We start from the raw sequence: 22,193 nt of genomic DNA, 5'->3' as shown, positions 1-22,193 counted from the left end.
CCTCTGATGGGAACTGGAAACAGGCCTGATTTAAATAATTTGTCACAGAGACACAAGGCCAACCATTACAGATTATATTATATTATATATTACATTATATATAAGACCAGAAATAGCTAGCCCTACTCAGTATACCAGTGTTATATTAATGTTTGTTGTTATTCTGTGAAAAGATGTGACATTTTCATTTTGTTTGATTTATAATAGAATTAATAAAACAAAATTGTATATTACAGACCTCTTCCCAACTTCCCTATTCTAAAATAAACATGTCTGAGGATTTGAAATCTCACACAGCGTTTTATACACTACATGCATGCACTACATAAGAGAACACCCTACCATTAAGTAATTATTTATATGGACTGATGTGTCCACTGATGTGTCCTTTTTTAGAAGCGCCTTTTGTATCAAAGAAACAAATGAAGCAAGGCATGAAAGAAGTGGACATCATGAAGAAAATGAAGACATATGTCAGTAACTTCTTTAGTCTTCATGTGTCTTCAAAGTGGGAGCAGTTTGAAAATGAAGACTGACAGCTCATGCCATGTTTACAAAATACTTACATTTAAGTATTCAATAAATACTACTACGTCCGAGCCTACATTTATAATTGTAATTGTTTCCGTTAGAAAAACTTGGCAGTGGAAAAGTGACCAGCAGGTTTTTAGTTTACCGGACAAGTGTCTTTATTACCGTAACCGTGCATAACGTCTAACATAAATACTGCACAAGGCTGCGCTCATAACATGATAAAATTACAAAAACAAACAAAAACACATCGGGACTGGCTCATACCAGTTTAATAACGCCGTGTGCTGCCAGCATGAAATAAAAAAAAGTCAGTTCGCTATTTTTAAAAAGCCTCAATAAAAACTATATTAACTGAAATAGATCAAAACACGTCAAATGTTTCAGGCAGTTTATAATTCACTTTACCTGCCGTCAATTGTAGGCTACATCAGCTGAATTAAAATTAAACGTGCACGGTGTCTCTGCAGCTTGAAATGCGTGCCCTGTTTTGACGGGGCTCTACGCAAACACACCTCTCTCTCTCTCTCTGCAGGCACAAGGGGGGAGGGGTACACGACGCACGGCATTTACGTATACCGGGGTAAAATGTGGCGGACCTTCGACGGTATCAAAATTTGGATACCGCCCAACTCTACTACTACTACTACTACTTAAAAAGTACAATCTCTAGCTGTAAGACTGTTGTGCAGACCTGCAGTTTGTCAGTGCTGCAGTGTTTAATAAATAACTTTGATTTGTAAGTGGGTGGGTGAGTGGTAAAAAAAAAGGTGTTTTTCCATAACCTTCTAGACATTGTACAAATGTACCTTTTGATCAATTGACCTCACATCTTCTCCATCCTTAGGGACACTAAATTCTTCTGTTGCTCCAAAAAAATTATTTTTAAGGCAGTCGAAAGTTCACAGAGAAGAACCCTTCAAGCCAAGAATGCATGGGAGAGATGGCCATTAAATGCTTCCAGACGCCTACATTTACTTTGAGCAATAAGGGCAAGAAAATGCTGTTGTCAAGGTTTGCTCATAAATCTGAAAGCATTCCTTGCTTCTATAAAACTTCCAAAAATTTCAGTAAATGTGTGCAAACCCTGGCCAGAGATTTTAGATTTTAAGATAGGATAAGATAAGATAAGATAAAACTTTATTAATCCCGAAGGAAATTCTTGTGCCAGAGGGTATCAAGTTACATTAAATGCAGTTAAGTACAGAGTATAAGAGTATAAGCGTCACTAAAATCCAAATCAGAGTACAGTATGCAGTACGAGTAGAATATATGATGCATGGATACGAATATAGACCAGTGGAGGGAATGACAGTGATACATGACATGAACATCTAGCTCTTCTCCCTACAGAAAGGGGAGGAGTTATACAGTCTGATAGCCACTGGCAGGAAGGACCTCCTGTGGCGTTCTGTGCTGCTCCTCGGTAGTCTCAGTCTACTGCTGAATGTGCTCCTGTAGGACAGCAGTGTGTCATGCAGGGGGTGAGACGTGTTGTTACGAATACTGAGAAGTTTCGTCAGTAACCTCCTCTCCGTCACCTCCACTACAGACTCAAGCTCAACTCCTAGTACCGAGCCAGCCTTCCTCATGAGCTTGTTGAGTCTGTTGGTGTCAGTCTTCATCCTGCTGCCCCAGCACACTACAGCGTAGAAGCGTTTCTCTTTTATTTTACAAACAAAAAAGTGTATTGCAAATGTATTAAACAAGAAAATATATATCAATATTTAGTAATCTAACCAGAACCTATTTATGTAGTGATCCCCATCACTACAAAGGGCTCCGACATATTTTAGCAAGGATTCTAAACATTGCAAAATTTAATAAGCCTCTCCAAGTGTGGAGTATGTGGAAATTAATGCAGAGTGTAGAAAGTGGCCTTGGTGTTATATTAATGGATTGCTAAGCATCCCATGCATGCAGTCAGCTGAAAGCCTCACTAATCATATGCTGCCAGTTTCCTCTCCTCTCTCCAGAGAGCCACATCAGCTTTGTACCAGTAGGTGGCAGTAAGTCCCTTCCAAGCGCCAACAATGTTCAGAGGCTTCTCACTTTGACACAAACCATCACTTTTCTCTCTTAAATATGACAGACACTGATACCACATTGTTAGTTTCTCTACTAACAAGCCAAGCTGAATATCCCCACTCTGTATGCAGAGACAGCAACCTGATATGCAGACACAAAATACTGGAGTAATTTTACTGGGTCTTTTCTCTGCTGTACTGATAACACTTTGCTAAAGTGACAATCATGTGCCAAAATGATGCAACAAGAGCACTGAAAAATAGCAGAAACCAGGAAGGATGCCAGCCTTACTTATTAACAGGTCCATTTTGTTAGTCATAACTAATCTGCTGCACCCAATTCAAGCAAAAAATAAACATTAGTTTCAGTATGCATAGTCGTAACACTGATGTCTCAAAAAAAAGTTGTAAAAGTTGTGTTGTTAAAAAAGTACTACAGCAGTTAATGACTGTGCTGGGGAAAACAAGAAGACAGATCATTGCTTTCTGCAGCCAAAATTTATATCACAGTGTCTGTATATGAGACTGATCTCTGCAGCCTTTGTGCATGAGTAGCATGCAAAGTAACAGTGTGGGATATTACAATGCTTTGTCATGTAATGACATTACATGACAAAAAAGCTCAACAGGCATGAGACACAAAACATGAAACTGACTACTATAATTCCACAACAAAATAAACATCTGATTTTATATCATGCCAATGTTAAAGTGAAAATGTGCATTTAAAAAAAACTAGCAAGCTTTCACCTTCTATTGCAGCTGTTATTTTCTCATCACCAACATTTGGTTTAAATAAACAGAACAGGCCTTCATGTGAAAAGACTCTGCTCAACCATGATGGTGTGCATCCTTCCACACCAATGTAGCAACAATTATGTCTGTAGGCTGTCAGTCAGCTCCATGTTCAGCGAATTTATCCAGAATCTCTTGTCTTATGTTTATAAGAAAATGAATTTGCCACAGTGACTATGGAAAACAGAATTTGCTGGAAGTCAATCAACTCTCACATTATATCCTGGGCTCATATCTGACATTAAATCCAAAATCCTTTTTACCTTCTTTTCTGCAAATTTTTTGGCCAAATCTTTGCACTTCGCACTATTAGCTGCATGGCATGACAATAATAACAGAATCTTCCCTGAATCTGCTGATTTGTTTGCCGTACACTCCACACTCATATCCTTATGAAATATTTTTTCTTAGCAATCATATGCAATAAAATTATCAACCCGTGTTCCTTTGCTGCAGCCAAGTAGCCCATTACTCCAGCTTTGGAAAGACAAACTCCCCTGTCAAAAGCTTCGACACAAACTATCACTCAAATGGTAAATATATATTGGATATTTTACAGCCAACTGATAGCACTAAACAAAATTCCCATAGTAATGCTTACATCCACAGTAACATTACAACTGCTGAGGTGAGGTAAATAATATTGATTATATTGTTACAAGACAATGTTGTTGCTGGGAAACATTGAGACGTGTGTGGATGTCACCTTAATATGCATCAGTCACATTTAGCTAGCCCTCAAACTCTTCAACAGACACCCATGACACTCCTAAAGTTCTAATGTCTCGATGGTTCAGGGTGGTTTTGGTGGCATTAGCGTAGAGTTCAATTCAAAGATACTAATGTTAATTGTTAGTGTTAGTTTGGTGTATACATTTAAACTCCAAGAAAACTGAAATTGGTACAGACAGATCTAGGGTGCTGATTTACATTGGTACTGTGCAAGTTGCTGTATTTGACAGCTAATGGCAATGCAGCAAAAAGTGCTATCTTAATCTAACAGGACATCAGGTTGACTTTCTTCTATTACCAGAACCCCCACACAAATTAGAAGTGTAATGGAAAAGTTTAAATAGATGACTCCCCATTGCTAATATTTCCTACCCTAGTATCAGCAACCTTGTTTCAGTCTGCCGTCTTTCTCTCTCTGAATCAATACAGTGGCTTTTCAGATAATTACTCTGACTTTCCAGGAGACCCAATAGACACAGATGTTCTTCAGAGTTCAAATCCTGCACATCTGCTATATGCTTCGTAAAATGAGCTTCTGATCAGCCAACATTCCTCTGCCACAGTTAATGTGAGTAGGCTATACTTTTAAAATATTCTAGGATGCAGAGCAAAAATTACTTCTGATATTATGCAACACTTTTTCACTTTATGCCATTTGTCAGCCACAATCTCAACATCAGGAGGCACAAACATTTATTACTTTACAGAAATGAAGAAGAGCAGAGACCATTATCAGGATGATTTGATGTAAATTAGCTAATTTAAAATGCATTAGTTGTTATCAGATCAATGGCCCACTTTAATATTCAATACCATGGATATTCATAATAAATGTAAAGGGACACACCACACAATAGGAACACCAACATGCAGGTACACATGTCCACTTAATATGCAGTACATTCGCACATTGATCTTAATAGGCTGCAGGATCACTTATGACTCTAGGACAGCCTTAATCTATGCTACAGGGTTGCTCACCACTAAGGAAACCAGGCAGGCCTACATTGAGTTGCAAATGATCCATGTTTGATTTGCATGTGGAATAGGGAAAACATCCCGCAGCCTGTGTTGTTTTGTTCGGAAAGAATGACCACAGCCCACCTGTGCCATATCACTGTTGTCAGTCTGTCTCTGTCTGCCTGGGTCTGTCCTTGCTTTTATCATGTGCATCCAAACTACATATAAATGCTATTATAGCTCAGGGGCTCAGCTGTTAAATTTCTTGACATTATAGACTGAAGGTTAGAAAAAGATACAATACACAGAGCACTAGAAAATGACACTGTAGCTTCAACTTTCTGTCTTTCCATTTAACACTAAACCTTCAAAACAATTATCACAAAGCAGGCTATTGATTAATGTCATCTATAATTTGACCACCCTCCCAACACCAACCTACACTGAGCCACTGTTTCAGTCTGACTGGGGTGATTAATCTATGTGGGAGGGCAGCATTAACAGATAGACAGATAATTCCCTGGCTCCATCTATTGATTTAAAGGCTGACCCATCTCTACCTGCTCTTTCATTACTCTGACAATCATGTCTGCCACAGCCTTTGGCCTTTGTCAAACAGTGTGCATGCTGGATCACTGCATTACAGTATTAAGATACAGAATAAGGGAGATTATTTTACAAGTTGTACCATTTGTGTTTTTCTTTATGTGTAATGCTGCCATTTATTCAACAGTCATGCTTGCTTATTGGTGAGTGTATACTTATTGGTTTGTTATACTTCTGTGTGCATAAGTGTGTAAGCCTGTGTGATGGGACTGGCTGAGACTGCAGAGAATTAAGCTGGAGGGCAACACAATGTCACAGTGCAGAGTTCTCCCATCTTGCAGAAAGCAGACCGTACAGACAGGCCCAGATATATTTTGGATTTGTCCTCCAAAAGCTCTTATAAGCAACAGTGTCGCTATCAGAACACCAGGATCAGGGGGAGACAGATCCTAACCTGCACTGGGAGTCAGTGCAGGTAAGTACATCCCTCAAGGACATTGTGTCAGGTGATGGAGGGAAGGAAAGGAGAGACCTAATTTTTTTCTTATTACTGAGGGCAAGAAGTGACAAAAACAATTGTGACATTGCTGTGGGATGTACTGAACAACCTAATTGAAACTAAGCTGAACAGCTCTAGTTTCTTAATCAGAAGCATCTTGACCACACAAATCTTTCCTAAAATAGTATCGATCAAAAATGAAAATATATCAAATTTAAAAGCCAATAGCAAATAACTTGAAATTGAAAAAGCAGCTATATCTTTATTCTCCTTTTACACTCAATTTCTGTAGCCCTATAAAATGAAAATAACCAGATCATCAGGTCTGTTGTCAGGTCAATAATTCATGGTGTCAGAAACTTCCAAAGATCTTTGTAAGTTTATAAAAAATACAAACATATTACTTTTGAACATTCTGTTTATCCTCTTCAACACAAACTGAAGCACATAGATTGTACATGAGTCTCAATTTCCATTACGCAAATACTCCAAACAATTGAGCCACTGCACGCCCCTCTTAAACCTTCATTTGCTGCTCACAATTGCACTTCTAGAGGTAAAACCACTCAAATACCATAACACAAGCCACTCACACACTGCAAACAAAGTGACACACTGCAGGCACTACAAGACACTCAACCACAAAGTGGAGAGCTAAAAACCCATCCAGATGCTGTCAGTCAATGCAAAACTGTTTTTCCCCTAAGTTCATGATGCCCAAATGCCCGGCTGAGGTCAGCATCAATCATGTGTCTGTCAGGTTCTGTTACAAGAGATAGTCCCCGGGGCTGTAATGAATCCTAATTTCAGCTGCCACCAAGACACTTCTAAAACGAGGCCACAGGCTGTTTTCAAGTGCCCACAACACAACTCAGAAATAAAGGCCAAGAGTAAGACGCACATTTACAAAACCTCTTAGAAAACATCCAAACATAACTCACATCACAGACAATGCATTAGCAAGTGAGCATCACGTTTCAGTATCTAATATGCAACAAGAATAATTTCCAAAACAAAGATGATGCACCTAAACCAAGCATGAGACCTCTTAAAACCTGGTGCAAAACAATGACACACAATTATTCTACAAATACTATTATTATTATAATAATATTAAATATTATTTATGTAAAAACCAGTTCACTCTGTGGTTTAGATAGCTAAAGCATCTGTCTACACACCATCACACTATTCCATGAGATGACATGTTTTACAATGGATATATCTGGGCTGTGAATGTACAGCCTCTGTGACACAAAAACCTACTTCCCTGTAAATGTTAAATATTTAAAGTAGTCCATGAAACAAGCAGTAGAAGCAGGAAAGGCAGGATGTGAAGCATGGGGCTGTTTCAGCAGCACCGTTATGTTTTATATTACTTCTAAAGATACAGTAGCCTGAGGGAAAGTAATACTGAGGTAATGCTAACATGACAGGAGGAAGTGAACAGAGCTACATACCATGGCCAGCGACAGCCAAGTGATGGATAGCACAGAGGATGACAACAGAAACTTGTGCTACTAAAAGGTGACTCACCTGTGCTCGGGTACAGCACGCTTGGAGTCTTCCTCGGTGGAGGGTTGACCGCCTTGTCTAACCGTGTGTTAATCATGGTTGGGCGTGATTTGATAAAACTACAGACATGACAGTAGACCCACCCAGACACGAGGCCATGTTGTGTGACTGTAACAAACTTAGGTCTACCTCATGTGCGCAAAAACAGAAGTTACAAAAGCACCAGCGGTGCCTGCAAACAGTCATGTAGCCTGCGGCTATCATAGCTGTCGGCTTCGTGGATGCTAACGTAGCCGCTAATGTGTTAGCATGTTTTACCTTTGACGTCGTCAAAGACCCGGATATTTCTGTCAGCGAACGCCAACAACGGACGTATTTAAAATATAATTACATAGCTAAAATTGAACAAATGCCCAACAAAATAAACAATAACAGCGTTTCCCCAATGTTTACACTTCGGGGGGGGGGGGGGGGGGGGGGGGTCTTTCCAACTAGCATGTCATGAGCGACAGTAAGCAACACGACGCGCTCTCGCTCTGGGCTGGTGGGAGTGCGCATGCGTGTCTGTGTATGTGCGTTTGTGTGCAGTAACATAGATAAATATCTGGGAATCAGAAGCACTATTGCTTGTTTGTAACAGAGCAAAGCTGGCATACATAAAAAGTAAAGCAGCTCCTCCAGACAATGTTATTATTCTGTACATGACCTCAGGCTTTTAGCAGGTCAATTGGGTAATGATGGAAAGGAAACCATAGCCCTCACATAAAAATACTCACACACACTCACACACAAATCTCCCCACACTGAAAGCAAAAAAGTTAATTGAGCTTATTTTTTTCTTGTGGTGAGTCAATAATGAAATTACTTTTAGGCCTTGATAGTAAGCAATCCCCTCATTTTTTAAAATGTTTTTCAGTTCTGTTATTTATGAAATTGTGCCTCAAAGCTTTACCTAAATTACTTTCATCTCAATATAAGGAAGTCTATTGAAGAGTGGGCTTGTGTTTGCCTAAAAGATGCATGATTTGGGTTAAAGGGGAATTGTACACAGAAGAAAAACATGTAAATATATGCAACCAGTGTGCATGGCTATAGAAATGCAGATATTAGAAGAGCTCCGCCATAAAACATTGTGCCTGTGTGTTTTGATGTTGAGGACTTCTGTCACATATTAAGTCACATCTTCCCTTAAATCATTTCTAATCTGTTTTATCTTCTGTCTCCACTCATTCACTTCTTATTTTATCCGCACCTCTTATCACTCTCGTCTCATTTTCTCGTCATCTTTCATTACAAGTAACTCTCTCTGATCTGTTTTCATCATCATTGTTTCCCTCTTAACTCACTTCTTCTTCTTCTGACCTAATAAATCACATTTGCTTATATCTGTTATTGTAATCAAGGTAAAATAATCTTTCATTGTACTAAACCTACCTGTGAACATGATGCTTGAGTTTTTAAATGTGTGTCTTCTTTCAGTGCATGAAAAAAAACAAACAGAACAGAAGCGTAGATAAACCTGGCAACAAGAGAAGGTAACTGAAGGCTGAATTCTAAAACTTTATTTGGCAGTGAGATCGCATATTATGTAACTGCAAAGTGCTGTGATGAAGCTGTTTCATTGAAGTCACTGTTTGATTTCTTCTAGCTCTTCAGCTGACTGTGCTGCACTTTTCATAGAGAGTTAATGGATGAGGGGATCTTTTGCCAGCTTCAGTGGGGAGATTGCAGAACTTGTATCCTAAATCACTTTTAGACAGCAAACTGGATGATGCTCATAAGTAGGTCTGGTTAGATGAAAAGCTTTGCAATAACTGCTGCGACTGAAACAGAGCACATGGATCTTCGTTATTAACATATTAGAACTAGAAATAGGAGCAGATTATAAGCAGGAGACAAGCACAGGTCCACGTGTTTCGTTAAAGAGATCTGACTTTCTTGTCAGAAGCCTTCAGAGCTGGCTTCTAGTAGCTGACATATCCCTTTGATATTGTTCCTCCTCAGGCACCCTGACTCAGCACGTCGACTGGTGAGGGGAGGGGGGTCATACCTGTCATCAATCTTCATCACTGCTTGTGGCTGCTTATATGATGCCAAATGGTCACTTTTTACAAAAGCAACAGACATGATGAACCCTTGAGCATTTACAGGCACGTGGCAACCTCTGTCTGCAGGCAAGGACACTGTGACAGATGGACTGTGAAGCCAGGGACAGCCCATAATACTGGACTAATGGGCAGGCAAAAGGAGGCTAGTGATATCAGAGCATGTGGAAATCCATTAAGGGGCTGTTTAATTAGGAGCTTAAACAGTCAGGATATTGAACATGTGGTGACTGATGAAAAACATAGCAGCTTATGTGTAAGCTAGGCGATGGAACAGGTCTGCTGGCAGAGGAGGTACCTACTGATCTGAGAAATACAGACAATCTACAGGACAGAGTAAAGAAACGACTGGACTGGAAAATCAATGATCGCATCACGTGACAGGAGCTGAGGATGTCGCAGCATCATCACCATCAAAAACTTGTGTCCTTTCATTTATTTCAAAAGCAATGAAGTCCTTGTGGAATTTACATTTTTGCAATGACTTGAGTTGTTAGAGGGGAAAATCTACCACATTACTGTTTTTACTACAACAGTTTTACTCACAGAATCACTTGCGTTTTTACGCAGCTGCTCCTCCTCTCCTGTCCTCTCCACCGCGGCCGTGTCTACCACCAGTTTCTCGAAGCAAGCCGATCCGAGAGAGGAGCTCTTTTGCTGGTGCATGATTAACTGAGATACTGGAAGCTTGGGGCTTCCGTGAGCCGTCAGCTCGGGTTTGCTCCCCGTGACACCAGAAGCTGCGCCAAGGGGTTGTAGCAGACTCTTTCCATCGCTGCTGCTGCTGCTGGTGCCAGGGACCGCATCGGCTCCAATAAGAGACTTGTCTCCTTCAAAAGGCGCCGGCGTAGAGCTACATAGATTTGGTTGAGACGACGAAAACACTCGATCCAACTGTTTCTTTTTTCTCTTAAACATCCATAACCCCGATTCCTTTTTGCTGCCCTCTGCGCCCCCGGCACCTCGACGCTCCGACCCCAGTTTAGGACTGAGCCACGGCTTGGCTTTCCCTTGGAAATTCTTCCACATCCTCCGCTGGTAGGATAAAGACTCTTGTCCCTTAGCGGTGCTGTCATCCTTGGATGATTTTTGCTCCATGGTGCCTGTGCAGCAGCCAGCCAGCCTGAGCACACTCTGTTTAGTGGCACGATGTCACAGTTGGGCTGCTGCAGCTTCGGCTGCACTTCCACTGATGATCACTTTGGAGCGCCAAGAAGAAACGTACAGTGATGATGAAGGGGGTGCCAGTCTCCTAACAAACCTTGTAGAAAGCCTATGCAGATGGCACTGTAAATATTTATATCACACCGTTAGACGAGATAAAAAAGATATCCTTATCTCACCACAGCTTCAAAGTTGGAACACACACACAGTGGCTTCTGAAGGATTACGTAAAAATGTTTGCAAAATGCTCCGCTTTGTTGTCTTTGACTCTCTGCTCTGTCCACCGTCTTTAACCAGGGGTTAGGCAAACTTGCCCATTAATTGTTATATTCAAATGAAGGACGAAGGGTGCACCGCGCCTCCCTCTGGCCAGTCATGTCACTAGACTGGATAATGCATGCTGGTGATTGCATAACACAACCCCAAAGTGGAGAAGTTTATAATTCAATTGTGGATCCCCTGTCATCCCCCATCTGAGTTGATCTTATTACAGGTTATAATATGTGTGCATTTCCACACTCTATAGTCTGGCCCTTGGAAAGTTTAGTGCTACCCGTGAATCTGAAACCTTACAGGTTTGAAAGGCATGTTTCCTTTTGTGTTATGTGAATGTTTCTGCTCAGGATGTGTTCTTCATGCCAAATAGGTCAAGCTTCAGTGAATGTTATCACCCACGTGCAGCAGCGAGCAGGCAGCACTGAGCAGCCTCGTCTCTTTTTTAGTTGCTGCACTGCTGCTGCTGCTGCTGTGATGGGTATAATAACTCATTACATCTTCCCCTCTGGCCTGCTCTCCTGTTCTGCCCCCTTGGTTAACACTGTGCCCGCACTCACATAAACAAAAACACAGACAGTCTTTCCTTGTAACTCTGGAGCTCACATAAACACACAGAAGAGGTCAAAGAATGACTTTTATTATGCAAAAGATTTGTAATAAAAGGGAAAGAATGTGGAATATCAACAGCCTTGTGTGCTGCTTGGATGAGCATTCATACGTGATGCAACCCTGTAGGTGATGATGAAGGTAGTACTGCTGTTGATGACATCTTCTGTCATAGGCTCTCCGCCTTGATGGCAGAATTAGCCTTCAGTGTGATGATTTGTTGCAGCAGTGACTTTTATAACATCTGATCTCCATCAATCATGGGAGGAGTGGCCAATTCAATATTTTGATGTCTTTGCTGTGTATCTCATCCATCTTACAAAATAAAAAACTTTAATTACAACCAAAGGACAGTGAACTGCCCTGAACCCCTTTTTCAGTTAAGTAGATGGAGACGTGAGCATGTGAGCCAAACCATTCCAGCTGCCATAAGCTTTTTCTATTGGGCGAGCGAGAGAGAAAAAGAAACTGATGAGTCTGCACAGAGCGGGCCTTTCCTCGTAATGATCCTGCTCCGGTTGATAAGAGGCTAATCCAAAGTCCATGTGTATGTGAGGCCGTGCAGACACACACCTGAAGGCACGACAGATGAACCATGAAATGTGTTTCTTTAATGACTACAATACATGCCAGTAGTAGACTTGACTCACATGGTATAATAATGTAGAGTTGGCACTTGTTAAATGAAACATGATCAGTCCAATTTTTTCACTCGGAGAGAAAGGCTGACTGTTCAGCTGTAACAGTCTTACATAATAAAAATACTGATATTTTAGATGAGATACTGAGCTGATGCCTTTTAGTATTTGGCCCGTATTTCCTTATGGATTCTGCCTAATTAAGAGAATTTTTCTAAAACATTAATCTGTCAGCCTGTTTCAGCCAAAAGAATCATAAATAGCTGCCTGCAGTTTTTTTCAGTGACAGCCAGAGAGCAGCTAATTTAAAGTTTTAGCACTTTACTCAGAAAGTGTACTTTTAAGTAGTCTTGAATTAGCTTTTGACATACTATAAATGAGCTTGACAACAGCAGAAAAGGTGAGGCTATGGCAAATGCATCCTCTTCTTATTAGTGTAAATATGAATTTATTGTGTTAGTATTACACTCAACAAAAATATAAACGCAACACTTTTGTTTTTGCTCCCATGTTTCATGAGATGGACTTGAAGATCTAAACTTCATTCCACATACACAATATTACCATTCCTCTCAAACATTGTTCACAAATCTGTCTAAATGTGTGATAGTGAGCACTTCTGCTTTGCTGAGATAATCCATCCCACCTCACAGGTGTGCCACATCAAGATGCTGATCTGACATCATGATTAGTGCACAGGTGTACCTCAAACTGCCCACAATAAAAGGCCACCCTGAAATGTGCAGTTTTGTCTCACAGCAAAATGCCACAGATGCCACAAGCATTGAGGGAGCGTGCAATTGGCATGCTGACAGCAGGAATGTCAACCAGATCTGTTGCTCGTGCATTGAATGTTCATTTCTCCACCATAAGCCGTCTCTAAAGGCGTTTCAGAGAATATGGCAGTACATCCAACCGGCCTCACAACCGCAGACCACGAGTAACCACACCAGCCCAGGACCTCCACATCCAGCAGGTTCACCTCCGAGATCGTCTGAGACCAGCCACTCTGACAGCTGCTGAAACAATTGGTTTGCATAACCAAACAATTTCTGCACAAACTGTCAGAAACCGTCTCAGGGAAGCTCAACTGCATGCTCGTCGTCCTCATCGGGGTCTTAACCTGACTCCAGATCGTCGCCGTAACAGACTTGAGTGGGCAAATGCTCACATTCGATGGCGTCTAGCACATCGGAGAGGTGTTCTCTTCACGGATGAATCTCGGTTTACATTGTTCAGGGCAGATGGCAGACAGCGTGTGTGGCGTCGTGTGGGTGAGCGCTTTGCTGATGTCAATGTTGTGGATCGAGTGGCCCATGGTGGTGGTGGGGTCATGGTATGGGCAGGCATCTGTTATGGACGAAGAACACAGGTGCATTTTATTGATGGCATTTTGAATGCACAGAGATACCGTGATGAGATCCTGAGGCCCATTGTTGTGCCATACATCCATGAACATCACCTCATGTTTCAGCAAGATAATGCACGGCCCCATGTTGCAAGGATCTGTACACAATTCTTGGAAGCTGAAAATGTCCCAGTTCTTGCATGGCCAGCATACTCACCGGACATGTCACCCATTGAACATGTTTGGGATGTGCTTGACCGGCGTATACGACAGCGTGCACCAGTTCCCACTAATATCCAGCAACTTCGCACAGCCATTGAAGAGGAGTGGACCAACATTCCACAGGCCACAATAGACAATCTGATAAACTCTATGCGAAGAAGATGTGTTGCACTGCATGAGGCAAATGGTGGTCACACCAGATACTGACTGGTTCTGAGTCCCCAGACCGCCAATAAAGCAGAAACAAAATGCACATTTCAGGGTGGCCTTTTATTGTGGGCAGTTTAAGGTACACCTGTGCACTAATCATGATGTCAGATCAGCATCTTGATGTGGCACACCTGTGAGGTGGGATGGATTATCTCAGCAAAGCAGAAGTGCTCACTATCACACATTTAGACAGATTTGTGAACAATGTTTGAGAGGAATGGTAATATTGTGTATGTGGAATGAAGTTTAGATCTTCAAGTCCATCTCATGAAACATGGGAGCAAAAACAAAAGTGTTGCGTTTATATTTTTGTTGAGTGTAAGTGTCAGCTGCATTTGAAGCAATCAGAAGCATGTTCTCGGCAAAGGTAGTCCAGATATGCATTGGAGATAGCCCATGTAGAGTTTTAAACACATACCGCAAGTTAAACTGTTAACCTGTTACTTGCACTGCATTCAGAAGTCTGCCCGTCGACAGTTGCTGCAACACTTATCAGTTACTTAGCCCCGTTTTTAGAGTTAACACCAATGTTCACACTCTCATGTCAGCAACTATTATTTTATTTACTCAGCCAAACTGCCTCACCACACCAACAATGCATGATTCTCACATTACTGCACACACACACATCACAAGGAGACCACAGTTACCAAGTGACAACACAAAAACAACAAACTCAAGAGCTGGCTGAAGAAACGCAACAACCAGTGAGTATTCTGTATGTGAAAAATGAAAATCATTACTCAGAATGGAGTATACTGCACAATGTAAAGGAAATGGTTTATTGAATTCAACATATATATATATACTGAATGAAATATGTGTTTCTTTGTAGACAATAAGGATGTCCCATGAGTCAAAGTTACAGCCCTGTCAGAGCTCTACTAGGTAATTTTTACTGATTTACCAGCATAATTGTTGTTTTTTTTCCTTCTTTGATAAATTTAATCCACAGCAGCGTCATGCAAAGGGATAAGCCATGGAGACTTGGCCCAGACATGTAGTGCACATCAACTCGTTTCATCACCTTTAAATGTTTTGTTTAAAGAAACTGGAATTTCCTTTTCTCTTTGTCTACAGTGCTAAAAAGTGAAAACACCACTCTGTGTGATTTCAACATTCACTTTAAATCCTATAGTTAGTACTATAATCTCAAACTTTGATTTTCTGTTTCCTCCCTGATTAAGGCCTGATGTGTTGGAAGTACGCCTGAGCAGTCAGGATAAGACACTGGCTGTGCTGCTGGAGCAGGCTTTCCAGATCAAAGAGGAGGTGGCAGCAGGCCTGCAGTCCAACCGACACTCTGTCCAAGTCGAGGTACATTCCCGCAAGCTGCTGGAGAACCACATACTCACCATCACACACATTGTCAAACAGCTCAGCATGGAAATACAGGTATACAACAGTTCTGTTACTATAGCCTGAATGTTTGCTTTGTGTTATGTGGGTTCATTGTCTCTATTTCTTGTGCATACTTTATCTACTTTCATCTCCTCATCTTGTTTGAAGTACAGCAAACCCACACAGGCATAAACTCATTCCCACATATTTGATTTGATTGCACCTGATAGAATGGTGTCTGAACACAGCCTGCTTGACTCCTCTTCATCATCATCAGCTCGTGGACGTTCTGTCTGCATCAGCAAAAAAAAATGATTTGACTCATAAAAAGAAGCGTGAGGCTGCTCAGAGTCACCTTTGATTGGACAGAGCATCAAATCACACCTTAATAGCTGCCGTGTACAATGAGATGCCAGCCACCGAAGGCAAATACACGGCTTAATCAGTGCATACCAAATGAGCCATTAACATGATAAGATGCTATCATTAACTGAAATATGACACGGATGCCTACAAGCTAATTAATTCTGCACATGAAGGAGCAATAATCTAAGTCATGAAACAAGAAGTCCGCTAAATTAAATGAATGCCACATAACATAGTTACTGTTTGTTCGTGATAAGACAGAGGACAGTCTTATGAACATTATTACTCACATGTGAACAGCCTCCTATAGAACTGAATGTGGTGATGGCATTTTGTTCATTTTGACAAAATTCAATTTCAATTCATTCAACAGTTTTCTGCCCAGTCCTAATAAACAATTTTCCTCTGCTGTTTTTGTTGCCCTGTGTGCATGCAACATAACAAATCTCTATTTCTTATGATAAAGAGTTCATTATTTCACAATAAAGAAAGTTAGTTAACTGTGCTAGTGATTGGACTCGTAGACTTTTGATTTATTCGGTTCTAGTGTGGACTTTATATTCATATGTGTGTGTAGATACAGATTACAGCCCTAAGAAATGTTAAGTGTCCATGGGTAGGCTGATGTCTAAACTCCTGGATCGCACCAGAGAATAGTAGCTTGGAAACTGCCAGAGTGAAACTAGCAGCTTGTTTTATTTCAGCCCATAATGTGAGCAGTGACACATTTTACACGTTTCTGGCTCAGTAGTCCGGCACATTTGATGTGATGACTCAAACTGAAGCACTGACTTGGTTTTAAGAATTTTTAACGGTGTTCATTCTGGGTGAGGAAACAACTGTGTCCCCATATCTATAGTTTAGGACAATGCAAGAAGATGGCGATCCTAAATACACATTACACGTAGGCAGGGAGTTCCCTTACCCTCAATTATGATTGAATTAACTTCCTCACATCTGACCATGTGTATGTGGGAGCAACAAATTTGCAATATGCAGTATGCAAACTGCGTCATCCCTGTGTGCATGAGAGAGTTGTCCCTGTATGTGTGTGACTGTTTATAACTTGGTTAAGGTTGCCATTGGAAAATAAAGCATCTATGGAAATGTGGGTTTATCCACTTAACTCAATATATTGTTCTTTTCAGGCAGTGGAGAGACATATTGCCCAGCGGGACTCTATTACCTCTGGAACCACATTAGCTGTTCAAAATCTGGACCAAAAAAACATGGCTGTCATTGGAGATTTGAGAGGAAGAGTTGCCAGGTTTGTTTACAGATCCTCATCTTCAGTATCTGTAAAATACTGAGTTAGTAAGTGAGGTAGACTACTTGTTTATTCTCTCCCTATAATTAAACAGGTTTGAACGCACTGTAGAGGCTGTTTTGTATGAGCTCATTATTCTGTGTATGTGCAGATTGGACTGGTGAAAAGTCATCTCATATGCATGGTAAATGGCTGTCGAGGATGAATTATTTTCAGCATTCCCCACAACCTCTGGTCAACATATATATAAGGTCCTACATGCAGTGTTATTTTGTGTGTAGGGGGTCAGTGATGAGAAGGGAGATTGCCTATTGCTCAACAAAAAGCCGATTTATGGTCCAATAAAGGTACTACTAAAAACACAGCTACTCATTTTAATAACCACTCGCTGTTAGTTATGAATAATCAACTAAGCTAAGGGCCAGACGTTTGTGATAAACTGGTCAGTTGAGCCATTTATGGATGTACTGCACTGATCTATGGGGAAATAACGCAAATTTCACACTTGGCATCTCAGTAAGTAGCTTCTGGATAAGATCAAAAATACTATATTAATATGCATACACAGAGAGACCTGACAAAGACAAGAAGAGGCTGAGCACAGGAAGGGTGGGAGCTATACGGTTAATGCTGATCATCATAGTGTTGCATCACATTACGTTTATCTTATTTATCACACAAACTTAGGCACAAAGAAGAGCATATATCCACAGAGTTACAATTTTATTTGGTTATAAATCTGGTGAAACATATCTTCTTGTGGTATTAGTTGTTTTTTTATCAGTGCAAACATGTTCTAACTTAGTTGGACTGTAGAATATATATTGACAAACTGTTTTTCTTTGTCTTGCCACCATCCTAATTCAATCATAGCACTTCTTGTCCAGCATTTTGCTCATCTCTTTGTCTTCACACATTTCCTTATAACCTCTTCTCATTCCCACAATTGTCACTCAGTGGTTTCTCACCAGCTCTCTATGCTTCCCCACCTATTATCACAGGTGTGATGCCAGCATCGCCAAGCTGAGTGATGGCATGAGCTCTGGGGAGCAGCAGGTGATTAGACTGCAGCAGGAGGTGGCACAGCTCAGGGCAGCTGTGGATACACGGCTCAAAGCCCTGGAAGTCAAGGTAGGAGACGGTGCAGTCTTTAAAGATAAAATACGATTCTTCTTTAAATAACTGAAATCAGTGTCATGCTACAATAAATATTGGGAATATTTTAATGTTCACGTCGCAAATTAAGAAATATACAGCAGCTTTGTTTTTTGTAATATGTTCATGGAAGAAAAATCTAACAGTATTTGACTGTTTTTGCTGCTGAGTGACTAAGACTGGCCTTAGATGCTTAGTCATAACCACTGACAGAAAGGAGTGAATGAGATTTATTGAAACTAGGATGTCAAGGTCTTTCAAACCATTAAGACACATATAATGTCCATCACATAACTAAATCTAAAGCCAAACACACATGCACTCACACTGATTCTGATGGTGGTAAATCACTGTGGCAGCAGCACATTAGCTGTTGACCCGTGGTCAAGCACCATAAAAATAATTGAAAATGCAGGAAAAGTGGGTCATCATTGTTTGTCCCAGTCCTGACTGCCCACAGCAGTACAATCAGCTTGACTCAGCAGAAACCACAAAGGGTAAAGGTGAGGGACTCTAATGGAGGGAAAAGATGCTCCAACATCAGGTAACAGCAGCTGTGTTCTCCTATCATCAGCTTCATCATGACCTTGGGAAAATGGAGGCCTCTTTGACAAAGCATTCCCAGGACCAAAGGAGCTCCCTGTCTGATCTGCAGAGAGACCTTAAACTACTAGAAGACAGGTACACCACTGAAGCAATCACACCTCAACACCTACAGCAGCATTAGGCCCAGTCAAAACAGGCAAAAACACAGAGACATGAGTGATGAATATTATGCTCTATTTCATAATGTTTCAGATCTGTGATGGAAATCAGGTCAGTGATCATGTTGGATCCAAAAAAGTGATAGATAAAAATAGATAAAAGAGCTACTGAAAACAACAAATAAAATATCATCCTATCAGCTCAAACAATACCTCCTCTGTGTGCCCCTGCTTGTTCCAGTCTCCTGTCCTAATCTGTTAATCTTGGGGCCAAGACATTTTAACAAAGTAGACACAGCTGACTTTCAAAAGCCTCCACAAAGGGGACCTCAGCATATTTAACATTCTCTTTCTGCTGGCTGTTTGTTTACTATTCAAAGACTTCTAGCTCGTTTTCAGTTTTAAGCATCTCATCTAATCTGTGGCTTGAATGCAATGAGCCACACCTGCTGTCAGGATTTGTTCGAGGCAATTTAGCCATTAAGGCCCTCATAAGGGAGGAACAAGACAGTCAATAAAAATGCCCTTTGGTTTTACTGCAGAAATCTCCACAGCCTTCTCACATTTGACCTCAACCAAAAACACCTGGGAGTATGACATATGTCAGCCAAAGCAATAATGGGTTTTACTTATAAAGCTAAACAGGCTTGCAAAGATTGCACATTAAATGGCTGCACACTGACAAATCAAATCAGCTGCTGTGCTGTCCTGTCAACACTTAACCTAACAACTATCATCCCTGTTAGCCAACCAGGAGGAACTACATACAGTGCTGATGCACATATTTTTTTTAATTTTAGATACTTTAGTAATCCCAAAGGGGAAATTGTTTAAGGCCACTGCGCCACTGCTGAATTTGTAGTGTATTCACACATGGAGCCACAGATGTGACATTTGCGTCATTGACATTTAGTGCTGCCTGTTGTGTCCCGTCAGCTACTCCAAGGTTGCAGCTTTTAACGTTGTCTAACTATTGTTATGTTAGCATTATGAACCACACAGTGCTACATAAATTGCAACTTTTACAATGTCACAAAGAAATTGTGTATTCACAAATACATAGAGAATAGTATAGAACCATGCTTAACCATTCAAGTAGTATTTAGTACCAGAGAGAGCAGTTCTCAACACTGACTAATGTAAATGTGGAGTAGGGATCTATAATAAACAATAAACCAAAAAAACTCATTACAATAAAGGATTAATCATAAGTCTTCTTGTTTATTACAGAAGTAGACTTTTTATTCAGATCCAATTCTTTTTTGATCTCATGCCATGAAGAATCCATATTTTTAAGATATGCTCTAGTCAGGTTTCCAGGAATCCTATCTGATACGCTGTCTTTTTTTGTGTCTAGTTTCAAAGACATATTATGTTTCCCTTGTTTGCAGGATGTTAACTGAGCTAAAGGAAGGGAAGAACCGCACAGAGGTGCTAAGGAAGTGGACAGAAGAGCAGCTCAATAGTTCCATCCAGACACACGCACAGAGCAGCCAGCAGCTCCGCTCACTATTACAAGACAAAGTGGTACAACAGGTTCTATTTTGACACATTTATTTCAACAAACAGGAGACTATGACTGTTCTTGACCCTTCATTTAAACTTTAAAATTTGTATGTGTGTGTTCAGTTAGAGGCAGAGACTAAATTAGCAGCCCGTCTGCATGCTCTGGAGGGGTGTGTGGAGCAGTTTGAGACACGCTGGAACCAGTCTGACCGCAGTCCGTCTGATCAGCTGAAACGCTCTGAAGCCAAACTCAGTAAAAGGATGACCTCAGTGGAGATCAGCCTTCATCGGGAGTTGCAGCTGCTCAAACAGGAATACCACAAAGGTGGGCCATCACTGTCACCGATGGGCAAACACATGCATAACACATGGTCGTCAAGAAAAAAATGTGCACGCAAATGGACCTTTAATCGCTGTAAATTGTGTAACTTTGATGAAATGTAAATATCTCAGGACAGAGAATAAAGATACATTTGAATTCCTGCTGATGTCAAAGGGCAGTCAAGCTCACAATCACAAGAGCTTGTATTTATGCAAGTCTCTATCCACACAGTTGCTTCATGGCCACCACCAAGCTAATAAGTCACAAGACAGGAGAGAGGAATACACAAGACAAAAACCAACAAGCCAGCCCAGAGCAGCAGCTCAACACCTCATTATACTGCTGTTGACATCCAACCCCTGTCTCATTTCCCAGAAGTCCTGGCACTTTATCTCAAACCTACCACACTTCCTCTCAGAATCTCCAGCTCATAATGTGCAGACAATATAGCCTACGCTAGAAAAAGAGGCAATTTCTTCCTAAAGTAAATGAGAAACTGATCTATGAATCTCCTCTCAGCCCCCGTCCTCAGTGCACGAGCCATTCACCCATTGCTCTATTTTAAGTGTAGAATGAAAAAAGGAGAGCGATGGTATGAGGGGGAAAATCAATGCATAATTGATGAGTGTCGTAAATATTAGTGGCAAGATGGGCCCGAAGTCAGGAAGAGAGGGCTCAAGATATTTAATATTCCAAAGAAAGTGTCCCTGCTGCACACAGTCATCTACTGTTCTGTTACTTCATGCAATGTTTCAGACAGAATGTCGATTGGATCACAGCTCCCATTAGAAACTGAACCATAGGTTATGAGAGAGCATAATGCAGGTGAAAATGTGACTCAAGAGGACTGTAATACAAGCAGGACAAAAGTGTACGGTGATATAGCACCTTGATCACTGGCATTTAAAGGAATAAATATTCTTTTAAATGCATTGAGTGTTGTGACGATCTGCCTTTTTTCCCCTACAGGGTTCCTGTCTGTTCATGATGCAATCGAATCCCTGCAGCAGATAAGTGACATTAAATCCCGCCTCAATGAGGAGAAGCTTCAGAAGCATGTCAGGCACATCTGCAGCAAGGTGACAGAGCTCAGTGAGAAGTGACATCAGCTCCTTTTAACTTTGACACATATTTTGAAGCAATAGCTTGAGTCAGACCAGGACCTTGTGGGTGCTGTTTCTTTACTAGCATTATTCATTTTGTGAGTCCACAGCTATTTAGATAACCCTTATACATTAACTGGCTGTTTTAGGATGGTCTTTTAGAAAAGCTACAATGGCTTAAAAGGAATAATACACATTTTCCCTCTTAATAAAGCAATATAATAGATATTGTGTGTTTTGTTTTGCTCTTAAAAA

At 40.8% G+C, this 22,193-nt stretch overlaps 2 protein-coding genes across 2 annotated transcripts in view; one reads left to right on the top strand and one right to left on the bottom strand.

Annotated features, from left to right (window-relative positions):
- mctp1a (multiple C2 domains, transmembrane 1a) overlaps positions 1-10,945 on the bottom strand; it is a 118,185-nt gene extending 107,240 nt beyond the window's left edge. Inside the window, exon 1 of the mRNA XM_028415126.1 lies at positions 10,257-10,945. Within this exon, the coding sequence (XP_028270927.1) occupies positions 10,257-10,808 (552 nt within the window). The 5' untranslated portion in view covers positions 10,809-10,945. The remainder of the gene's footprint in view (positions 1-10,256) is intronic.
- Positions 10,946-14,995: 4,050 nt separating this feature from the next.
- Positions 14,996-21,938, top strand: fam81b (family with sequence similarity 81 member B). Its single transcript, XM_028413934.1, has 8 exons — positions 14,996-15,062; positions 15,362-15,569; positions 17,030-17,148; positions 18,150-18,279; positions 18,878-18,984; positions 20,399-20,534; positions 20,637-20,838; positions 21,805-21,938. Exons 1-8 carry the CDS (start codon positions 15,019-15,021, stop codon positions 21,936-21,938), a joined length of 1,080 nt encoding a protein of 359 aa, XP_028269735.1. The 5' UTR covers positions 14,996-15,018.
- The last annotated feature ends 255 nt before the right edge of the window (positions 21,939-22,193 follow it).

This window comes from Parambassis ranga, chromosome 9 (assembly GCF_900634625.1).
Source record: "Parambassis ranga chromosome 9, fParRan2.1, whole genome shotgun sequence".
In the NCBI taxonomy this organism is placed as follows: domain Eukaryota; kingdom Metazoa; phylum Chordata; class Actinopteri; family Ambassidae; genus Parambassis; species Parambassis ranga.
Note: the sequence above shows the minus strand (reverse complement) of the source record. Positions and strands in the feature narration are given on the sequence as shown.

Excerpts from the sequence above, each read along its gene's own strand:
- fam81b (XM_028413934.1), top strand. The coding sequence starts at position 15,019 with ATGTCCCATGAGTCAAAGTTACAGCCCTGTCAGAGCTCTACTAG. Across the intron at positions 18,985-20,398 it reads CTTAAACTACTAGAAGACAG|GATGTTAACTGAGCTAAAGG; the intron begins GTACACCACTGA and ends CCTTGTTTGCAG. Across the intron at positions 20,535-20,636 it reads CACTATTACAAGACAAAGTG|TTAGAGGCAGAGACTAAATT; the intron begins GTACAACAGGTT and ends GTGTGTGTTCAG.